Genomic DNA, 16,500 nt, shown 5'->3' on the forward strand with positions numbered 1-16,500 from the left:
TAAATATTCATCAAGCTATTTATTTATATGTATAAGAAAAAACCTTCTGCTACATGGAGCAATCTATAATGAATTGAAATTTGTTGCCTAAAAACAAAAAAATGGAGAATTACTTGGTCTTCATCTGTAATTTTCCCATTAAGCCCAACAACAAAACTACTGGTGTTTTCCTGGTTAGAGGGTAGAGATACAGATCCAGGTTGAAAGAACGAAAGAAGATGGGGATCAGATTCATATTGATGGTGAACAAGCAAGGGCAGACTCGTCTCGCCCAATACTACGAGTGGCTTACCCTCGAAGAGCGCCGTGCTCTCGAAGGCGAGATCGTCCGCAAGTGCTTAGCCCGCAACGAACAACAGGTTCTTCATTCATCCCCTCACCCCCTTCATCCTCTCTTTCCTTCATTCCATAAATTGCAGCTCCACGATGTATAGGAAAGATATCGCTTTTAATCTGATAACTTTTTAATTGATTTATCTCATTAAATTCTCCGTAATTTACTTTCTGTTTTCTTTTTCCTCCCGTCATTCATATCTTCTAAGTTGAAACAGAAGAAATATTATCTGCTCGCCATTTGAATTTCGTAATCTACGATTCCATAAATTCAAGTCCAGAATGCTAGCTGCTTGAGAATTACGCCCTATTCCAATTCGCTTTCAGTCATCATTTTGTTTTCTGAAACGAATTTAAAACATTAAAAGAACTCCGCGCTTTTCATATACCTAATTTCTTTATTTGTTTTTGGTTAAATTGTGACAGTGTTCATTTGTTGAGCACCGGAACTACAAAATTGTATATAGGCGATACGCTTCGCTGTTTTTCTTAGTTGGAGTTGACAACGACGAAGTAAGTTCCATTCTACCTTTATAATTCTTAATGCTAATTTTTCTAGAACGCAATTGTTTTGTTGAGGGGAGGTCTCGCACCCTCAAAGAGTAGAGGTGTTGTGCCTAGGGTGTATATGCACAGTTATATCCCTGGATTTGTTTCCCACCTCCGAGGATAGTCCGTTGGGTTCACAAAGTTTACGGAGTGCCTCACCTGTCACCACCAAAGAAATGTGAGCATTTGACCTTGCTGTGGTTCGAACCGTGGCTTTATATTACATTAGTGGGCAAGAACACTATAACACTTGGCTTATAATTACACTACCCCACTTGGATTTTGTGGATTATAGTTCATGCACGATGTTTGAGTATGCATAAAACGTAGATGTTTGAACAATGAAGAATTTTGGTAACATAGTTTCTAACACCAGCAGTTACTTAAACTCAAGCTTAGATTTCCAGTCTGCATATTGTTCCCAACTTGTATTTATTATCTACAGTCTCCCTTGTCTTTGATGTGGTAGAATGAGCTTGCAATTCTGGAATTTATACATCTCTTGGTAGAAGCCATGGACCGCCATTTTGGCAACGTGGTACGCTTCTTCACCATGGATTGATTTTCTAACCTTTTCAAAGTTACTGGATTTATATATTTCTGTCTCTTTTCGCCATGCATAACCTTATTGTTGTTTCTGTCTTGTTTGCATATTTTTTGTTTTGCAGTGTGAGCTCGATATCATGTTCCATTTAGAGAAAGCTCATTTCATGCTGGAGGAAATGGTTATGAATGGTTGCATTGTTGAGACAAGCAAGGCTAACATTCTGACTCCAGTTCAGCTGTTGGAGAAAACATCATGAGGGAGAAGAAAAAGGCTCAGTTTTCAATATCGAGTATGCTTATTTTCTTTGAGAATCCCCGCAAGTTGTTTGTTATTTTATCCCGGCTTCTCTTCTGATTTTGTTCACCTTTTTCTTTTCCATTTATAGCCTTTTCAAGTTTTGCACGTACTGCTGGTACAATAAGCTAAATAGAACTAGTTTTCAACAGTTCTTTCCATGCAAAGTATACGTAGTGGTTTGTTGTATAGTCCATTTAAATTTAGAGAGTGTAAATGCCTAAATGTAGTCGGGTTTTGTGGTGGTCGAGGAAGTGGATTGGATAAAACAGGGAGTTAAAAATTCCAATTTTAATTCCATTGGGGCATGAAACAAAAGGAGACAATAATCTCTTAAGCTTAAATAAGTTAAAAAAGATATCATCAAGAAAGACCAATCTCAATCAGTTGAAGAGATCTTAATTAATTATATGCCTAACAGGATGATATATGTTAAGTGTTTTTAATCATCATAATGCGCCTAATCAAACAATCTCCAACTTCTTCCACAGCTAACATTCAATGAATCAATTCAATTAATAATTTTGAGGCCCGTCAATCACCATACTCTCAAGACACTTAGATATAAGTGACAGGCCCAAAACATCCATCCAACATACCTCATTACACTTCTACAACTGTTCACCTGCACTTTTCAAGACATGTCTTTTCACACTTCATTCGAGATAGTGTTTTAATTTTACCAAAAAAAAAAAGTTATTATATGTTGATTATTATTATTTTGGCCGGTGAAGATTAAAAAACATAGAAAAAATCGCATTCTTTTTATTCTTTATAAAAATAAATAAACGACAGCATAAGCCACGCGTGCGGTCTGTTACAAATTTATATGTCAAAAATAAAAAATAAAATCAAATACAGGTAGACTGACACGTTGAGATATTTCATCCGTACAAATAAAAACTGGCCCAGAGAGACTATTGGGGCGGGGGTAATATTCTGGTACGAGGAGGTCGAATTTGCATCTTTTGTCTTGAAGCCACGTGCACATCCGTTTTCAACATGTGACCATGTTAAATTTGCGTAGAAAAATAGTTTTATATATTTGGAATTTCGTCAAGTAAATATCAATTTTCCAAATTACACTAGATAATTATGTACCTATTCCTTTTAAGTATCTGATGAAATTAGTTTATACATAGTAAAAAATTAAGCTATCGACATAGTGTGCATGTGGGTACAAATCTTTTCCATTCTATAGATAAATCTTTATATCCCTTGTTTCTATAATTAATTTATCTTGCTTAAATTTAAAGCAACTATTATATTAATTTTGATGTTTATAAGAGTTTTTTAGTACACTTTTTTTTTATTAAAATTTGTTTTCTTTCTATTCTTCTCCTTTTGAATTTAATATATAAATATATATTTCTTATTTTAGTTAGTTTTCCTAAGGCAGTGCGCAATCAATGTTTTTCTGGCATGTTCATTCAAGGTCAACATTTTTACTCTCCTCTCAATTTAATATTTCAAGGTCAACATTTTTACTCTCTTCTCAATTTAACATTCTTCTTTTCTATTCTTTCAATTTATTTCATATTTAATTTTTAATTCTAACTTCTTTGATTATTTTGTGCTAAATTTAAGGTTTCTATCAAAACTTTTAAAATGGGATTATTTATTTTATTTATTTTATTATTTTTGGTTCAAATTTAAAAGTATAGTTTATACTACTAATATTTTTCATCAAAATTCGTAATCAATACATCAATTTCAAAAGCAAATCAATTTTTTTAAAAAAATACTAACGACGTCAACTATTAAACGAAAACTTCAAAAAAAAAATTGCAACATGCTAACTTTTTATTTTTTAAAATATATAAACTGAAATCTTAAATTTCATAAGAAAAACAGTGAGTTCTTTGACATTATATTTTTGGGGTGTTTTGATTAACCTAAAAACGACAAAGTATCATGCTTGCCTAGTCAAATTATTTTGTCAATCGTAACCTAATTTGATGATTGGGGTCATATCAAAGGTAGCATAGTTTTGATTCTGTTACCATTTTTTCCCCTTTGACAAATAAATGGAAATATAGAACTAGTAACTAGAAAGTAACATTTGAATTGCCCCATTTGAAGTTAAAGGCTGAAACAAATGATTGTTACAAGCACTACTAAAATTGTTACATCATTCCTTTCTCACCACTCCCCATGCTTCACAGTTCATCAATAAAAAGCATTTCTATTCGAAATTTGTACAACATAATATAATTTTAATGAAAATTGTGTTCTATATTTTAATTTACTTGGTTTAAATTTTTATTTTTTTAAAATTTTTAAATTTCACTTTTCTATTAAATGATATATACTTTTAATTCATTAAATTTTGATGTTTTTAAAATTTGATGCAACAAATATATTTTATAAATGTAACATCATATCAGAATGTTATTTTCACGTATTAATCACTAAAAATTTAATTAATAAATTAACAAATTTAATTAACATCAAAAATTAAAATTTAAAAATTTAAAAAGTATAGATATAAAATGATCTAATAGGAGTATATAAGTTAAATCTATAACTATATACATAGTACAAAGCTAATAATTGGAGTGGACTAAGCAAATTTAACTATTGAGTCAAAACTAAAATTAATTAATTTAAAAATTTTGATTATATGCTCAAGAATAAAAATTTCCCAACAATCATAAAAAAAAAGTTTATTTTTGGTATATCAAAACAATAAGCTAATAACAAAAACGATGGTCCCATAAATGGTAAAATAATAGGTGAGAATATTTTAATAATAATAAAAAAGAGAACATGATTTAAGGGAAAAATTGCTGAATAAATCCATTACATTTTTAAGGAAAAAGTGCCCAACAACTTGTGATTTACTACTGAACAGTAAAATAATTATAAAATTATTAGTTAGTGGAATTTAAAACAGGAAGCCGACAAGATTAATTAAATTATCGAGTTTAGATTTAACAGAAAAAATTAGAAAGAAATATTAATTTTACAAATAAGAATAAAATAAAAGACTTAAATTAATTTTAACCTGAAATTTTAAATTATTTTTAATCGGTTCAACTCTTTTCATTAATCTCAATAAATGAAATGGACATGAAGAAAATGTCGATAAAAAAATTCTCACCCGTCCACCGCCTTTGCAACACTAGGGGTCTAGCTGGATTAATAATTCCAAAGCCTCGATTACCACACAGCTCTGTCATCTCACAGTTTCCAAGTGCTCTCATGCTAACGCCACGTTGCAGTCAAATAGCCTAACGTGGCAACGTCACAATTTAGTTTTAAATATGCTTCGATAACAAGCCCGTGACTCCAACACTACCGCCACCTGGATAATTTTTACGCAGTTGAAAGCGGGAATATTAAAGGAAAAAAAAAAAGCTCATAGATTTTTAGTCAACCACGGTTAATACAAACCAAACCAGGGTTAAAACCCCCATACTGTATACTACCAGCTTCTGCTAACTATAAGCAACCAAAGCTTGCTGGTGTTTCTTTGTACATATCTCACGAACCCTAGACACCACCCAAAACAGAAAGAAAATGATGCTCGGAGAAACTCATCGTTTTAATCCAACAGTCCACGTTCCACCTTGGCCCAGCTTTGATGATGATCAAACTGCTGAGGTTCACTCTCCTCTCAACTACAATGCACCCTGCAACCACTTCAACAACAACAGTAACCCGTTTTACTTGCAGGAAGCGTTAGGAATGCTACGACGTTACTTGCCATCAAACGAACTGGATATCGAGTCAGACTCTGAGCTTTCGTTCCACCCGGATTCTCCGGTTGATGCTTGCTCTTGTGATCATTTCCGGATGTTTGAGTTCAAAGTACGGAGATGTGGACGTGGCCGTGCGCATGACTGGACTGACTGTCCGTATGCTCATCCCGGTGAGAAAGCTCGTCGGAGGGACCCCAGGAAGTATCATTACTCTGGTACGGCTTGTCCTGATTTTAGGAAAGGGAACTGTCGCAAAGGAGAAGCTTGCGAGTTCGCTCATGGGGTTTTCGAGTGCTGGCTTCACCCAGCTCGTTACCGGACTCAGCCATGCAAAGATGGGACTAGTTGTAGGCGTCGTGTTTGTTTCTTTGCTCATACTCCGGAACAGCTTAGGGTTGTCAGCTCTGTTGATTCGTATGATGGTTCACCTTCCAGTGCTAAAACGCTGAGTTTTTCCGGTTCTCCACCGATGAGTCCTCGAGCTGAGCCATCACCACCTATTTCGCCTATGGCTCAGTCGCTGAATCGATCTCTGGCTTCGGCTTCTATTAATGAGGCGGTAGCTTCCATGAGGAACTTGCAACTCGGCAAAGTTAAGTCTTTACCTTCATCTTGGAACGTACAAGTAGGCTGCTGCTCTCCCGCGTTCGGGTCTCCGAGAGGTGCGGTAATCCGACCCAGTTTCTGTAGCCTGCCTAGTACTCCGACCCAAAACTTGACCCGTCCTGCGATTGGGCACTTGGATTTCTGGGATGAAGCATGCGAAGAAGAGCCACAGATGGAAAGGGTGGAATCCGGTAGGGATTTACGTGCAAAGATGTTCGAGAAACTGTGTAAAGAGAATTCTTTGGAACGGGTTAACCCGACTCAGTCTTCTGGAGGTCCGAACGTGGATTGGGTTTCGGACCTGGTGAAGTGAAAAGGAAAGGGACGCTGGAAGTGATCTCGCTCGCTCAAAGTGAACATATAATTTTACATTATTATCTGATTTTATTTGAATCTTTTTTGAGTTTTCTTCTCACTGTGAATAGTTTCTGAAGAAGAAGGGGAGAAAATCTGGCATATATTTTGTGGTATTTGGTGAACCGAAATTGAAGATTTTGTATAAAAAAAATCGAATATTATTTCCTACAAGCGTAGTTTGTAATCTTCTATGAACTTTAGAAGATCAGAACTCAAAAACAAGATTCTTAAGCTTTTGCGTAAGGTTTGATATTGTGCTTATTGAAGTGTAATTATTCTTATTATTATCCAAGTTGCTGAATCTTTGTTTAGTAGTAATTTTCTTATTAGTATTATTATAATTATCCATTAGCTTTGTATGTTCTTGTTGTGGTCCTGCATGCGAAGGAATTCAAATGTTTGATGGTTTTAGAATAAACAAAGGTGAAGATTTTTGCCATTGAAGATGACGCAAACCCTGATCTTCCCAAAACTTCCAAGAATGATGACGTTTGAAGTGTACTAAAAGTTAAATCAGTCAATTACTCTAAAACCTTTCTTCGCCATCAAATGTGGATTTTTTGAAATGGAAATAGAGAACGATATGAGGATTTTCTGGGAAGTTTTGGATGATTTTCTTAAAGCGACACCCTTGGGTTGGGAAAGCAATCAAAGCATTGTTTGTTTCCTTTTTATAAAATTAATCTAGAGTTTTGAAGAGTAGCCCAGTTTTTTCTTTTTACCAGTTAAGATGGGTCACATGGTAGTGGTGGTGGGGTATTATTGAAGTGTAAAAAGAAACATCTATGAAAAGAGGAAGCAGAGAGTTTTAATTATTAGCCCTTCCAACACGCAACATCATGAAATCCCATTCAACTGCTTTGATAAAGACGATGGTACGTTCATTTGATGATGATGAGGTGCTCTTGTGGACTCCCTCTTAACTTGGGGCAATGTGGATGAGCAAAAAAGCTGAGCCAAATTGTGGTTTTAGATTAATATAGACCCTTCCATTTCTAAATAATAATGAAAGCTTGATTTAGACGTCTTAGGTTAGCTTGAGGGTTTTACCATGATTAATGTGGTTTCTGACTGTTTCGAGCTATTTGATGGTTATTTCTAAAACAAATTACGCTCAATTTTAAAAATTTTCAAAATACTTACATACTAATCGAAAAACTTTCGTTTCAAAATTAATTTTTTCCATGAACCACGAAAAATTATAGCATACAAATATTAACTGCAAAAAAAAAAAGACTAATATTTTGTTATGTTTGTGACATTATAGTTATAGGTATATGAAGACATTACACCCTCCATAGTCATTGGTGATGGAGTTGAGGATTGAACTAAATTTATCAAAAGAACTAAATGTTTGGGGAAAATGATTACGAAACTTACTGGCAAATTCTGACAATAATTGCATTGGTTTTCAATTCAATTGACCGAATACGAGGAACAATGATGTTAAAAGTAGCTTCTAAGTTAAGTAATTTGTTTTAAGCACAACTTTTGGTTGCTGTTTTTATTATAAAATATCATTTGGATCCCTATAAGAAAGTATGGGTATTGGATTTAAAAGCTTAATTCTGTATTGTAATAAATGTTCGAAATGAAATGAAGACGTAGGTAATCGTAAATACCACTCCCAATTGATGAACTTAGAAGGAAGAATAAAAAAATAAGAACAATGGGCTTTGTTTTTTGTCTATTTACAAATTTAGCCCCACCTACCTAGAAACTCAAAAAGATTGATACATGAATTTTGGTATCTTCATCCAATGAATATGAATATTATGTCAAAAAGAAAAAAACACTTCTTTTTTCTTTATTTCCTTTTCTGACATGTTACTACATTTTTGTTACTTTGATGTCATCTTTCATCTTATTTCATCAATCTCCCAATTTAAACAAATGTTTGAGTTAATCAGCAAATTAAACTAGAATATATTAATGTTTAGCTCGATTATAACTCATAAGTTCAACTAAGTTTATTTTTAATTAATTGAGTTTAAAGTAGAATATAAAGCTTTTTAAATGAACAAACATAATATATAAATGCAATTCAACAATACAATTTTATCTCAAAATGTTAAATTCGGTGAATGTAAAATTAAATTTCCCTTCAAATTAAGTTCAAAGTTTTATTCTTTCCAATACCCTTTAATTTTGCTCATTCCCTTAGTATTTAAATGACAAATTAAGAAATTTTCAGTAGTTATCAAATCTATAAAATCATTAAGCTGTGAAATTGTCCATAGCTATTTGCCGGCAAAGCAATGTTACTGCAACCTAGTAAAGTCAAGTGCCAGAATTGGCCTTCGGAGTCTTGCACTATAGAAAAGAAGATTGAAAATATAAAATTTTTAAAACTACATTTAAAAATAAAATACTAAAAAGTGCAATTAAGTTATTGATGTTCATAAATATTAAACTTTTTATTTGGTTTTTTATAGTTATATAATGCAAACTTTTTTTTATGAGAATTTTACATTCCTCATTAATAAATTATAAAAATTGATTAGATATAGTTCAGCATTAACATTATTTTTTCAAAAGATTGATTTTATTGAATCATCAATGCAGTTTTTAGATTCCACAAACAGGATAAAAAATTGACAAATGTCCTATAAAGATGTAATAAAATATTTAAAAAATTGTAATTTTTTTAGCATACTTGTAGAAAAAGTGTAGTAAATATTACCAAAAAATTTTGACATTTTCTCAATAATAAACAATAAAAATTACGGGCACCAGAAAATGATTAACATTGACACGCCTCCCAAATCCAATCATCATTCAGGAAACCCAGACTCATTATTCATAGAAAATAATGCAACCTTTATTTAAGTTCTTGCAATCTTTTATGTACATTGAATGTTTTGAACAATTAATGCCATACAAATTTAAAAGGCACGATTCAATAATACAATGTGGTAGCTTCTCTCTCATGTTTTGCAACATGAACAAAACCAATTCTCTACTAGACGCCTGAATAACAAAAATATATAATAAAATCAAATAATTAGCATCAAATAATGGTCCCATCGTGGCTGGCTATGGTGAACTCCATTTGTCAGAGCAGTAGTCCATAAGATCCATCTGTAATTCTCCCTAGAATAAACTGAACTAAGAGTGAATTACCTTAAAGTGCCATCTCAGCCTGCAATGCTGCGAGTTCATCTTCCTCAGCTGTGCGCTTTGGAGCATTATGAGCTGGTTGCCTGCCAGCAGGAGCCTGCACCGCAGCTGCAGGAGCAGGAGCAGTTGTTGCAGGCTGGAGAAGCTGTTCTTCCAACTCAGCACCTTCAAGTTCTTCGAGTTCCGCTTCCAATTCATCCTACAGCATCAAAGTTCTGACCATTTTTAGCTGTGTATAAATGCTATACGTGGTATTCATCAACATTAGACAATAGCGGGAAAAGGGGAAGAAAGAATGCATCACAAAATAATAACCTCATCAAAATCAGCAGCAGCTCCAATGGGAGTTGAAAGTGCTTCCTGAATCTGTTTCATGTTCTCGGTTTGTTCATTGATCTCGTCCATTGTTTTGTCAACATCATCTATATTCCTGTAAAGAATGTCATACATTCAGTAAAACAATGAGAATTATTCCCAGCACGAGCTTCATTAAGGCCCAAAAATGCTAATTTAGATAGTATAAATTTGCAAGTCAGCACACTCCAATAGAATGGTGAATGACAATGCAACAGTAGAAATATATCGATCACATACGTTGCTTTCTGCATTGCCTTCATTGCAGATGCTCCACTTCTCAATGCATCTACTGTCTCAGTTGTGGCTTTAGCAGCTTCTAACATTATCATCTGTAGAAGATGATTTATAGCAATAATTATGGCCTCAACAGAAACAGTAGCAACTAAAAAAAAGGCTCTTAGGGACAAATTCAAGCTCACCTGATCATGAATACGAAGCTGGAAGTTTCCAAGCTGTTCAATTTGCTGTTCATATAGTCTTTTTCTCTTCAAGCATTGTATAGCCGCTGCATAAGATTAGCATCAATAAGTACTAAGACCAAACAATAGAAATTTGGCAACCGATACACACATAGGTTAAAAATAAGTAATCATTAATATATCACATTATATATAAGAATACATAGCTAAAATATTTTAACTTATTTCTACACGAGTACAATTTTGAATGTAAAAATTGCAAAGGACACCAGCACATTAGAAATTAGATAATCAGAATTAAATCTAAGCACACAAATGTTAATCTACATCAGAAAATCAGTAAATGTCAGAAGAACATAAAGATCACAGTTACTAAGAAAACAAAAGACTATAGAGACAAGATGCAGTGGAACATTAGTGCGGATTAATTTTTTTTTCCACCTCTTTTGGAGCATCTTTACACTAATGTGTTCTTTCCTTTCTTTTGGAAATTGAAAAGAATAGAAACTAGTGGGGGAGGAGAATTATTTACAGAAAGGAAAAGAAAAAAAACCCAGCAAATTTCTAATATAAGTGCTAACAAAATATGAATATTACTCATGAAACTCCAACATAAGTAAGCTAGAAGCCATCACATCGTACTGCTGCAAGACAGTTTTTTGTCTTTTGACACATCAAGAAACCAAACATGAAAGCTACTATGATTCACAAAATCAAAAGTCAGCCTGTTCCACTGAAACTTGATATATATTTCTGCATATATTGCAACTATACCTCTCTTGTTTTTCGCTTTGGTGAATTCCTTGGCCTTTTCAACCTCTGCAGAAGCCTTCTTCAGAAGTACTTTTTCCTTTTTCTCTAGCATTTCGAGGGTCTACATGATGGAGATCAATATAGTCTTCAGTTAGGCAAAAGGTAGAAGAGAAACAATGTACATTAATCAGTGGAAACAAATAAAGAGTCCCATTTTCAGTTCGCAGCACAACATTGACAAAATTCCTATAAAAACATCAATCTCCGTCATGCTGTCAAATTTCAGTGAGATCAACAAGGAATATGTACACACACACAAAAGATTTTCTTTTAATACTTAAATTCGGTGGTAATAATTTGTACTATACTCATGTTTAGAAAATTACTTACTTTACTGCAAAAATTTAAGAGTTCAAACCAATCATGGCTGCTAAACTTCAAAGCACCGAATCCACTAGGATTGTGTTTGGAAACTTGGACTTCAAGCAATTGATTTGGATTTTGAAGATAGTGTAATTGAGTAACAGAAAAAATTTAAATAACATTCATGATTATTTTTCAAATTACGCATTTGTTGAACGCCTATTCAAATGCATGACACATTTAACCTTAATTAATTCACACGTGATGTAATCTATATTTATATAACTGTTTATACATGACCACAATTTATACAAAATATGAAATCTAAAGTCCAATATCGAAATTCACGTTTCGAGATATAGCACAAAAGACAATTTTAAAATTCAATAATTTGCAGAACGCAAAATAAATCCAAAGCAAATAACTGAATTCCCAATAAAAAAAAATCTAGCATATACCTCGTGTAATTTATCTAATGAGGTTAGAGCATTTGGTTCCTGTTTGGGTTTTCCTAAAAGCCGGTTAAACATGGTGAATTCCCCGCGATTAAACCCCCGATCTTCTGTTTAACAACAACCACCAATGTGATCAGACAAAAAATAAAAATAATCCATCAGTTGAAAACAGAAGAAGAAGAAGAAGAATATTCAAGCAATTAAATATAAGCGTTTAAAAGAAAAGAATCGAAAATATTCAGAAGGGGAGAAAAGTTCCCACCTGTGAAATTGAGAAATTGAAAGATCTCTGGATTTCTTGGACGAAAGAAGGGGGAGGGGATTTTTATTTAACAGATTTCGATAGAAATAAAAGAGAGATAAAGAATTAATTTTTTTGTTGGGTTAATTTAAGTAGTGAAATAATATTATATTATAGGGTAAACTCACCAATAATGACTTAGGGTCTGTTTGATTGGCAGTAAAATATTTTCCGTAAAATGATTTCTGTAAAATGTTTTACTTTTCTGTAAAATGATTTACTGAAAAATATTTTCTGGTGTTTGATTGAATCAGTGTAAAATATTTTCTGCTGTTTGACAGATTTCCTGAAAATATTTTCTGAAAAAGTTGTTTTTACATATATTAATATATATTAATAAATTTTTATATTTTAAATTATTTTTACATATATTGCAATGATTTATTTATAATAATACTCAATTATTAAACTACAATATTAATCGTTATAAATTGAAAAAAAATACATTCTTATTATTAAACTACAATATTAATCGTTATAAATTGAAAAAAAATGCATTCTTATTAGTTAGAAAAAAAGTGAAGAGAAATGGCTAAAAATTTACCTTTTTTATTTTATTATTTATTAAATGGGAAGTAAACTTCATACAATACAACATTCTTGAGCAATAATTAAATTCCCAATAGACTAAACTTGTGATTAATTTGGTCAAAAATCAATCAAAGCTTAGGAGTTTGACACAATTAATTCAACATTTCTCTATAAAATGAAGTATAAGCTTTATGGTAATCGAACATCTCTCTTAAGATCATCAAATGTTTTGTGAGAGTCAAAATTTCTAATGGTTAACCATTTACAAATGATGAAGTATTGTTGTCTAAGAGAGAGAGTAGTGATATATGTATACCATATAAACATACACTACTTTTTCTAAATGTCTGTACATATTAACAAACTTTAATACAACAATACAACTACATGTTGTTGTCTAAGAGAGAGAGTAGTGATATATGTATACCATATAAACATACACTACTTTTTCTAAATGTCTGTACATATTAACAAACTTTAATACAACAATACAACTACATGCATGGTATTGATCCTTTACCTCCTTTTATGTATGTATATGTACTAGCTGATGTAGAATTTTAAGGGCAATACTAGCTTGAAGATTCTTCTTAAGTCGGCTCCTTCCTTCATGGGGAAAAAAATACAGAACGAAGCTTGAATGAAGAAGAAGTCTCAACAACTTCAAGCTGCGTCATGATGATTGAGAAATTCTATTATACAAGGATACACTAGATCAACGGCCTGCATCAAAAGGAAGTGTAAATATTTAGGAGAAGCAATGTTCCAATTGGAATAACAGGAACATTTAGGACCTGTGCAGGGTCTGCCTGCTCACCGAAGAGAAATAACATCAGATTATTGTCAATATACATACAAGCAGATAATAACACTTCACAGAGAAACAATGCTTAAGCAATTTCGCTTCAATAACACTTGCCAAGGGTAAAAGCAGTTTGAGTGACGATCTAGAAGACATATAGTCCAATGATGATGCCAACGTAGTGACTGCTGCCAATCCAGAATCCTTTCCTTCATAACCTTATAAAAACAAGACATTTTAGCACTCCTATATATTGTTCAAGATACAAAGTCAAAGTAAGATGAAAAGTTTACTTATAAAACTATTCCATCAAGTAGCCTACCGGGACATATAGAACTCTTTTGGACTTATACAGCAACGATTTTGATTCCATCTAAGGGCCTTAAAGAGTTCAAAATTAATTGGCTCTACTCATAAAGGACTCAACATCATCCTGGTTGACATGCTTTAGCTGTGATAATTAAAACGCAACAGTTTGAACTCTTAGATTAGCCTCAATAAGCAAAATAAAAAGGTTCAAGCATCAGATAGTTGAACCAAGCGTAGCATTTTCTTTTGTGAGTTTAACCAATATTATCAGTACCTAGATCAACATAATTTGTGCACAAAGTTTTCTATTCTTTTATCTATAAATAAATTGCTGTTAAAATGTTTAACCGGTCTAAGAAGTGATTATAAACTGTTTACAAGTCTATTTCAGTCGGTGCTGTGTCCAAAGGAAATGAAATTCAAGTTGGTCACAGCTTCAAAATGCTAAATAAATTCTAATCATAACAGAACAGAGAAATTAAACATGCAGTTATGTGTTAATATAACAAACTATTTTGCAATACCAAAAAGGTAATAGCCAAAAGGATATGCAGTAATAGGTTTTACATAGGTCATAAATGTAGATGAACAAGCAAGTTTTTACAGAATCTTACCACATCGTGATAGCATCGCATATAGCAAGATACTGCCCATAGAATGACCAATTGCAAGTAACTTGCCATCCTTTGGTTCACTCTTATCCTTTATGTATTCCATCTAAGATAAAAATTTTAGTTTAACAATACTCAAGTTAGTTGTTATGGCTTACGAATTGTCAGCTGGTGTACGCATCGCATAAGGGAGGCACCTCACCACAGCAGGGACGTCTTCTTCTAGGTAGTTATCAAAGTCCCAATCATACTTGGAAATAAGATCAAGTTGTTTCTGCATATCTTTTAGTGCTATGGAAATGTTGTTTTGCATATCAAAAGCACGTACTGGAGATGATCTTTCAGCTTCTTCAATTATATTTACAAGCTTTTCAATTAAATCCGTAATTTGACTGGAAAAAGCATATCTTTTTTCTGTTTTTGAAAACCTCTTATAATCTGTACCCTTACCATAAAAATCCTTCCTCTGAGAAATAGAATCTAAAGGGTCTATATATTGTCCAAAATCCATTCCTTGTGTACTCAATCCAACACCTCTGAGTTCAATAATCCAAGTATCATATCCTTGACTGCACATGAAGCGTGCGAACGAGGACTGAACATGAATTTGCATCATCAATAGACTTAAAAACAAGAACCCCAAGAAAGCTAAAAGCCTAGAAATTACAATCCAACGGAAGAAACTCTATAAACAGAACAAGCGTAACCCCACAAAGCCATAAGCTACGAAACCACAATCCAATGGAAGAAAAGTTAAGAACATCGAGAAATACAATTAAAAGCTAAAAATTAATAACAAAAAGAAACCCATAAAAGCTATGAGGTTTAGAAAATTACAAACCCATCACGTAGAAGCTTGGAAATTGCATTAATTCACCAACAGAAATAATTCAATGAGAATGAAGAATGGATTGAAATTCGGGTATAGGGTCGGAGCGGGAAGGATTGAGGGAATCGAAATGAAGAATGGATTGGAATGGGAGAAGCCACAGAAAATGAGTAGAAATGAAAGTGGAAATAGAAAACATACATTTCTAAAGAAAGTCTGCAAAGAAAATTTTGAAGCTGAGACGATGAGAGTGTAGAGAAGAGAATGGAAAATGTCTTACGGAAGGAAAATCGGTAAGACGTTTTCCAAAACTAAGGAAGTGATTTTACCCGTGTTTGTAAAAGGTTTTCCTTGTGGAATTCATTTTCCTCCAATCAAACACCGGAAAATGGGGAAAACCAATTCCGAAAAATATTTTCCCCTATCAAACAGACCCTTAATTTTAGGGTAGTTGATAAAACAGTCATTAAAGCTTTAATTCAGTCACTTAACTTTCTACAGTAGCGAGAAGAGGGAGAGGGATGAGAGAGGGGGTGAAAAATGGTACCTCTGTTATTTTTCGAAAGTTAAGTTACTGAATTAAAATTTGAGTGATTATTTTGTTAGTTACCCTAAAATTGAATGACTGTTAGTGTAATTTACCATATATTATATTATATTGTACCAAAAAGTATTATATTATAATGGTTACTTATTTTTAGGGTTTAAAATTTCTCTTTTCAAAATAATATATAATTTTTTTATATATTTTTATTTTATGAATAATTTTTTAGTTTTCTAAGATATTCTTGAAAAATAAATTTAGTGATTAACTTTTCGTATTTTATAAATTTATTAAAAATATAGTTGATAATTCTCAATTAAATAGATAACTGTTTTATAAGTTATTCATGTTTTTATTTTAAAAATAATATATGAAACAAATTTTTTAATTAAACAGGTCAGTGGAGAAATTATTTTTTTAGCATTTCTTATCATTATCGAAATTTGAAATATATATTAGATTATTTTACAATATTGAAATAGCTGAAAATGTAATTAGTTAATAAATGAATTTATATAAAAAAAACTAAGTAGAGATGTCATAAATCATAATTTCTCAAGTTCAAATTTTTGTATTTTTTATTTTTATAAAATAAAAGGTATGAAAAGGCAAACCATCCTTAAAATAGGATAAATTGTAAGATTAGTCATCCGATTATTAGTCTGTTTCTATTTTTAATTACCAAACATAAAAATATTCAATTTCATCACTAATGT

The 16,500-nt window shown here is 32.3% G+C and overlaps 4 protein-coding genes across 9 annotated transcripts; 2 read left to right on the forward strand and 2 right to left on the reverse strand.

Annotated features, from left to right (window-relative positions):
* The first annotated feature begins 60 nt into the window (after positions 1-60).
* Positions 61-1,874, forward strand: LOC107958730 (AP-4 complex subunit sigma). The gene is made up of 4 exons (XM_016894576.2): positions 61-359; positions 760-846; positions 1,352-1,420; positions 1,551-1,874. The coding sequence occupies exons 1-4, from the start codon at positions 219-221 to the stop codon at positions 1,683-1,685; spliced, it is 432 nt and encodes a 143-aa protein (XP_016750065.1). The 5' UTR covers positions 61-218; the 3' UTR covers positions 1,686-1,874.
* Positions 1,875-5,071: 3,197 nt separating this feature from the next.
* Positions 5,072-6,701, forward strand: LOC107958731 (zinc finger CCCH domain-containing protein 20). Of its 2 annotated transcripts, XM_016894578.2 has the most exons (2): positions 5,151-5,329; positions 5,402-6,701. In XM_016894578.2, exons 1-2 carry the CDS (start codon positions 5,246-5,248, stop codon positions 6,344-6,346), a joined length of 1,029 nt encoding a protein of 342 aa, XP_016750067.2. In that variant the 5' UTR covers positions 5,151-5,245; the 3' UTR covers positions 6,347-6,701. The 2 variants fall into 2 exon arrangements, with proteins under 2 accessions (XP_016750066.2, XP_016750067.2); XM_016894577.2 differs by having other exon boundaries at positions 5,072-6,701.
* A 2,492-nt stretch (positions 6,702-9,193) lies between these two features.
* LOC107958732 (vacuolar protein sorting-associated protein 32 homolog 2) lies at positions 9,194-12,234 on the reverse strand. Of its 2 annotated transcripts, XM_016894579.2 has the most exons (8): positions 12,120-12,210; positions 11,861-11,964; positions 11,061-11,160; positions 10,287-10,372; positions 10,105-10,196; positions 9,826-9,940; positions 9,514-9,709; positions 9,194-9,360 (listed from the first exon to the last, which is right to left on the reverse strand). In XM_016894579.2, the coding sequence occupies exons 2-7, from the start codon at positions 11,930-11,932 to the stop codon at positions 9,515-9,517; spliced, it is 660 nt and encodes a 219-aa protein (XP_016750068.1). In that variant the 5' UTR covers positions 11,933-11,964; positions 12,120-12,210; the 3' UTR covers positions 9,194-9,360; position 9,514. The 2 variants fall into 2 exon arrangements, with proteins under 2 accessions (XP_016750068.1, XP_016750069.1); XM_016894580.2 differs by having other exon boundaries at positions 9,194-9,709; positions 11,861-11,961; positions 12,120-12,234.
* A 662-nt stretch (positions 12,235-12,896) lies between these two features.
* Positions 12,897-15,680, reverse strand: LOC107958733 (uncharacterized). 4 transcript variants are annotated; one of them, XM_041112854.1, is made up of 4 exons: positions 14,614-15,680; positions 14,415-14,517; positions 13,609-13,709; positions 12,897-13,412 (listed from the first exon to the last, which is right to left on the reverse strand). In XM_041112854.1, the coding sequence occupies exons 1-4, from the start codon at positions 15,025-15,027 to the stop codon at positions 13,353-13,355; spliced, it is 678 nt and encodes a 225-aa protein (XP_040968788.1). In that variant the 5' UTR covers positions 15,028-15,680; the 3' UTR covers positions 12,897-13,352. The 4 variants fall into 4 exon arrangements, 2 of the variants coding, with proteins under 2 accessions (XP_040968788.1, XP_016750070.1); XR_005926920.1 differs by having other exon boundaries at positions 12,897-13,709; positions 13,814-14,517; XM_016894581.2 differs by having other exon boundaries at positions 12,897-13,709.
* Between the last annotated feature and the right edge of the window lie 820 nt (positions 15,681-16,500).

This window comes from Gossypium hirsutum, chromosome A05, assembly GCF_007990345.1.
Source record: "Gossypium hirsutum isolate 1008001.06 chromosome A05, Gossypium_hirsutum_v2.1, whole genome shotgun sequence".
In the NCBI taxonomy this organism is placed as follows: domain Eukaryota; kingdom Viridiplantae; phylum Streptophyta; class Magnoliopsida; order Malvales; family Malvaceae; genus Gossypium; species Gossypium hirsutum.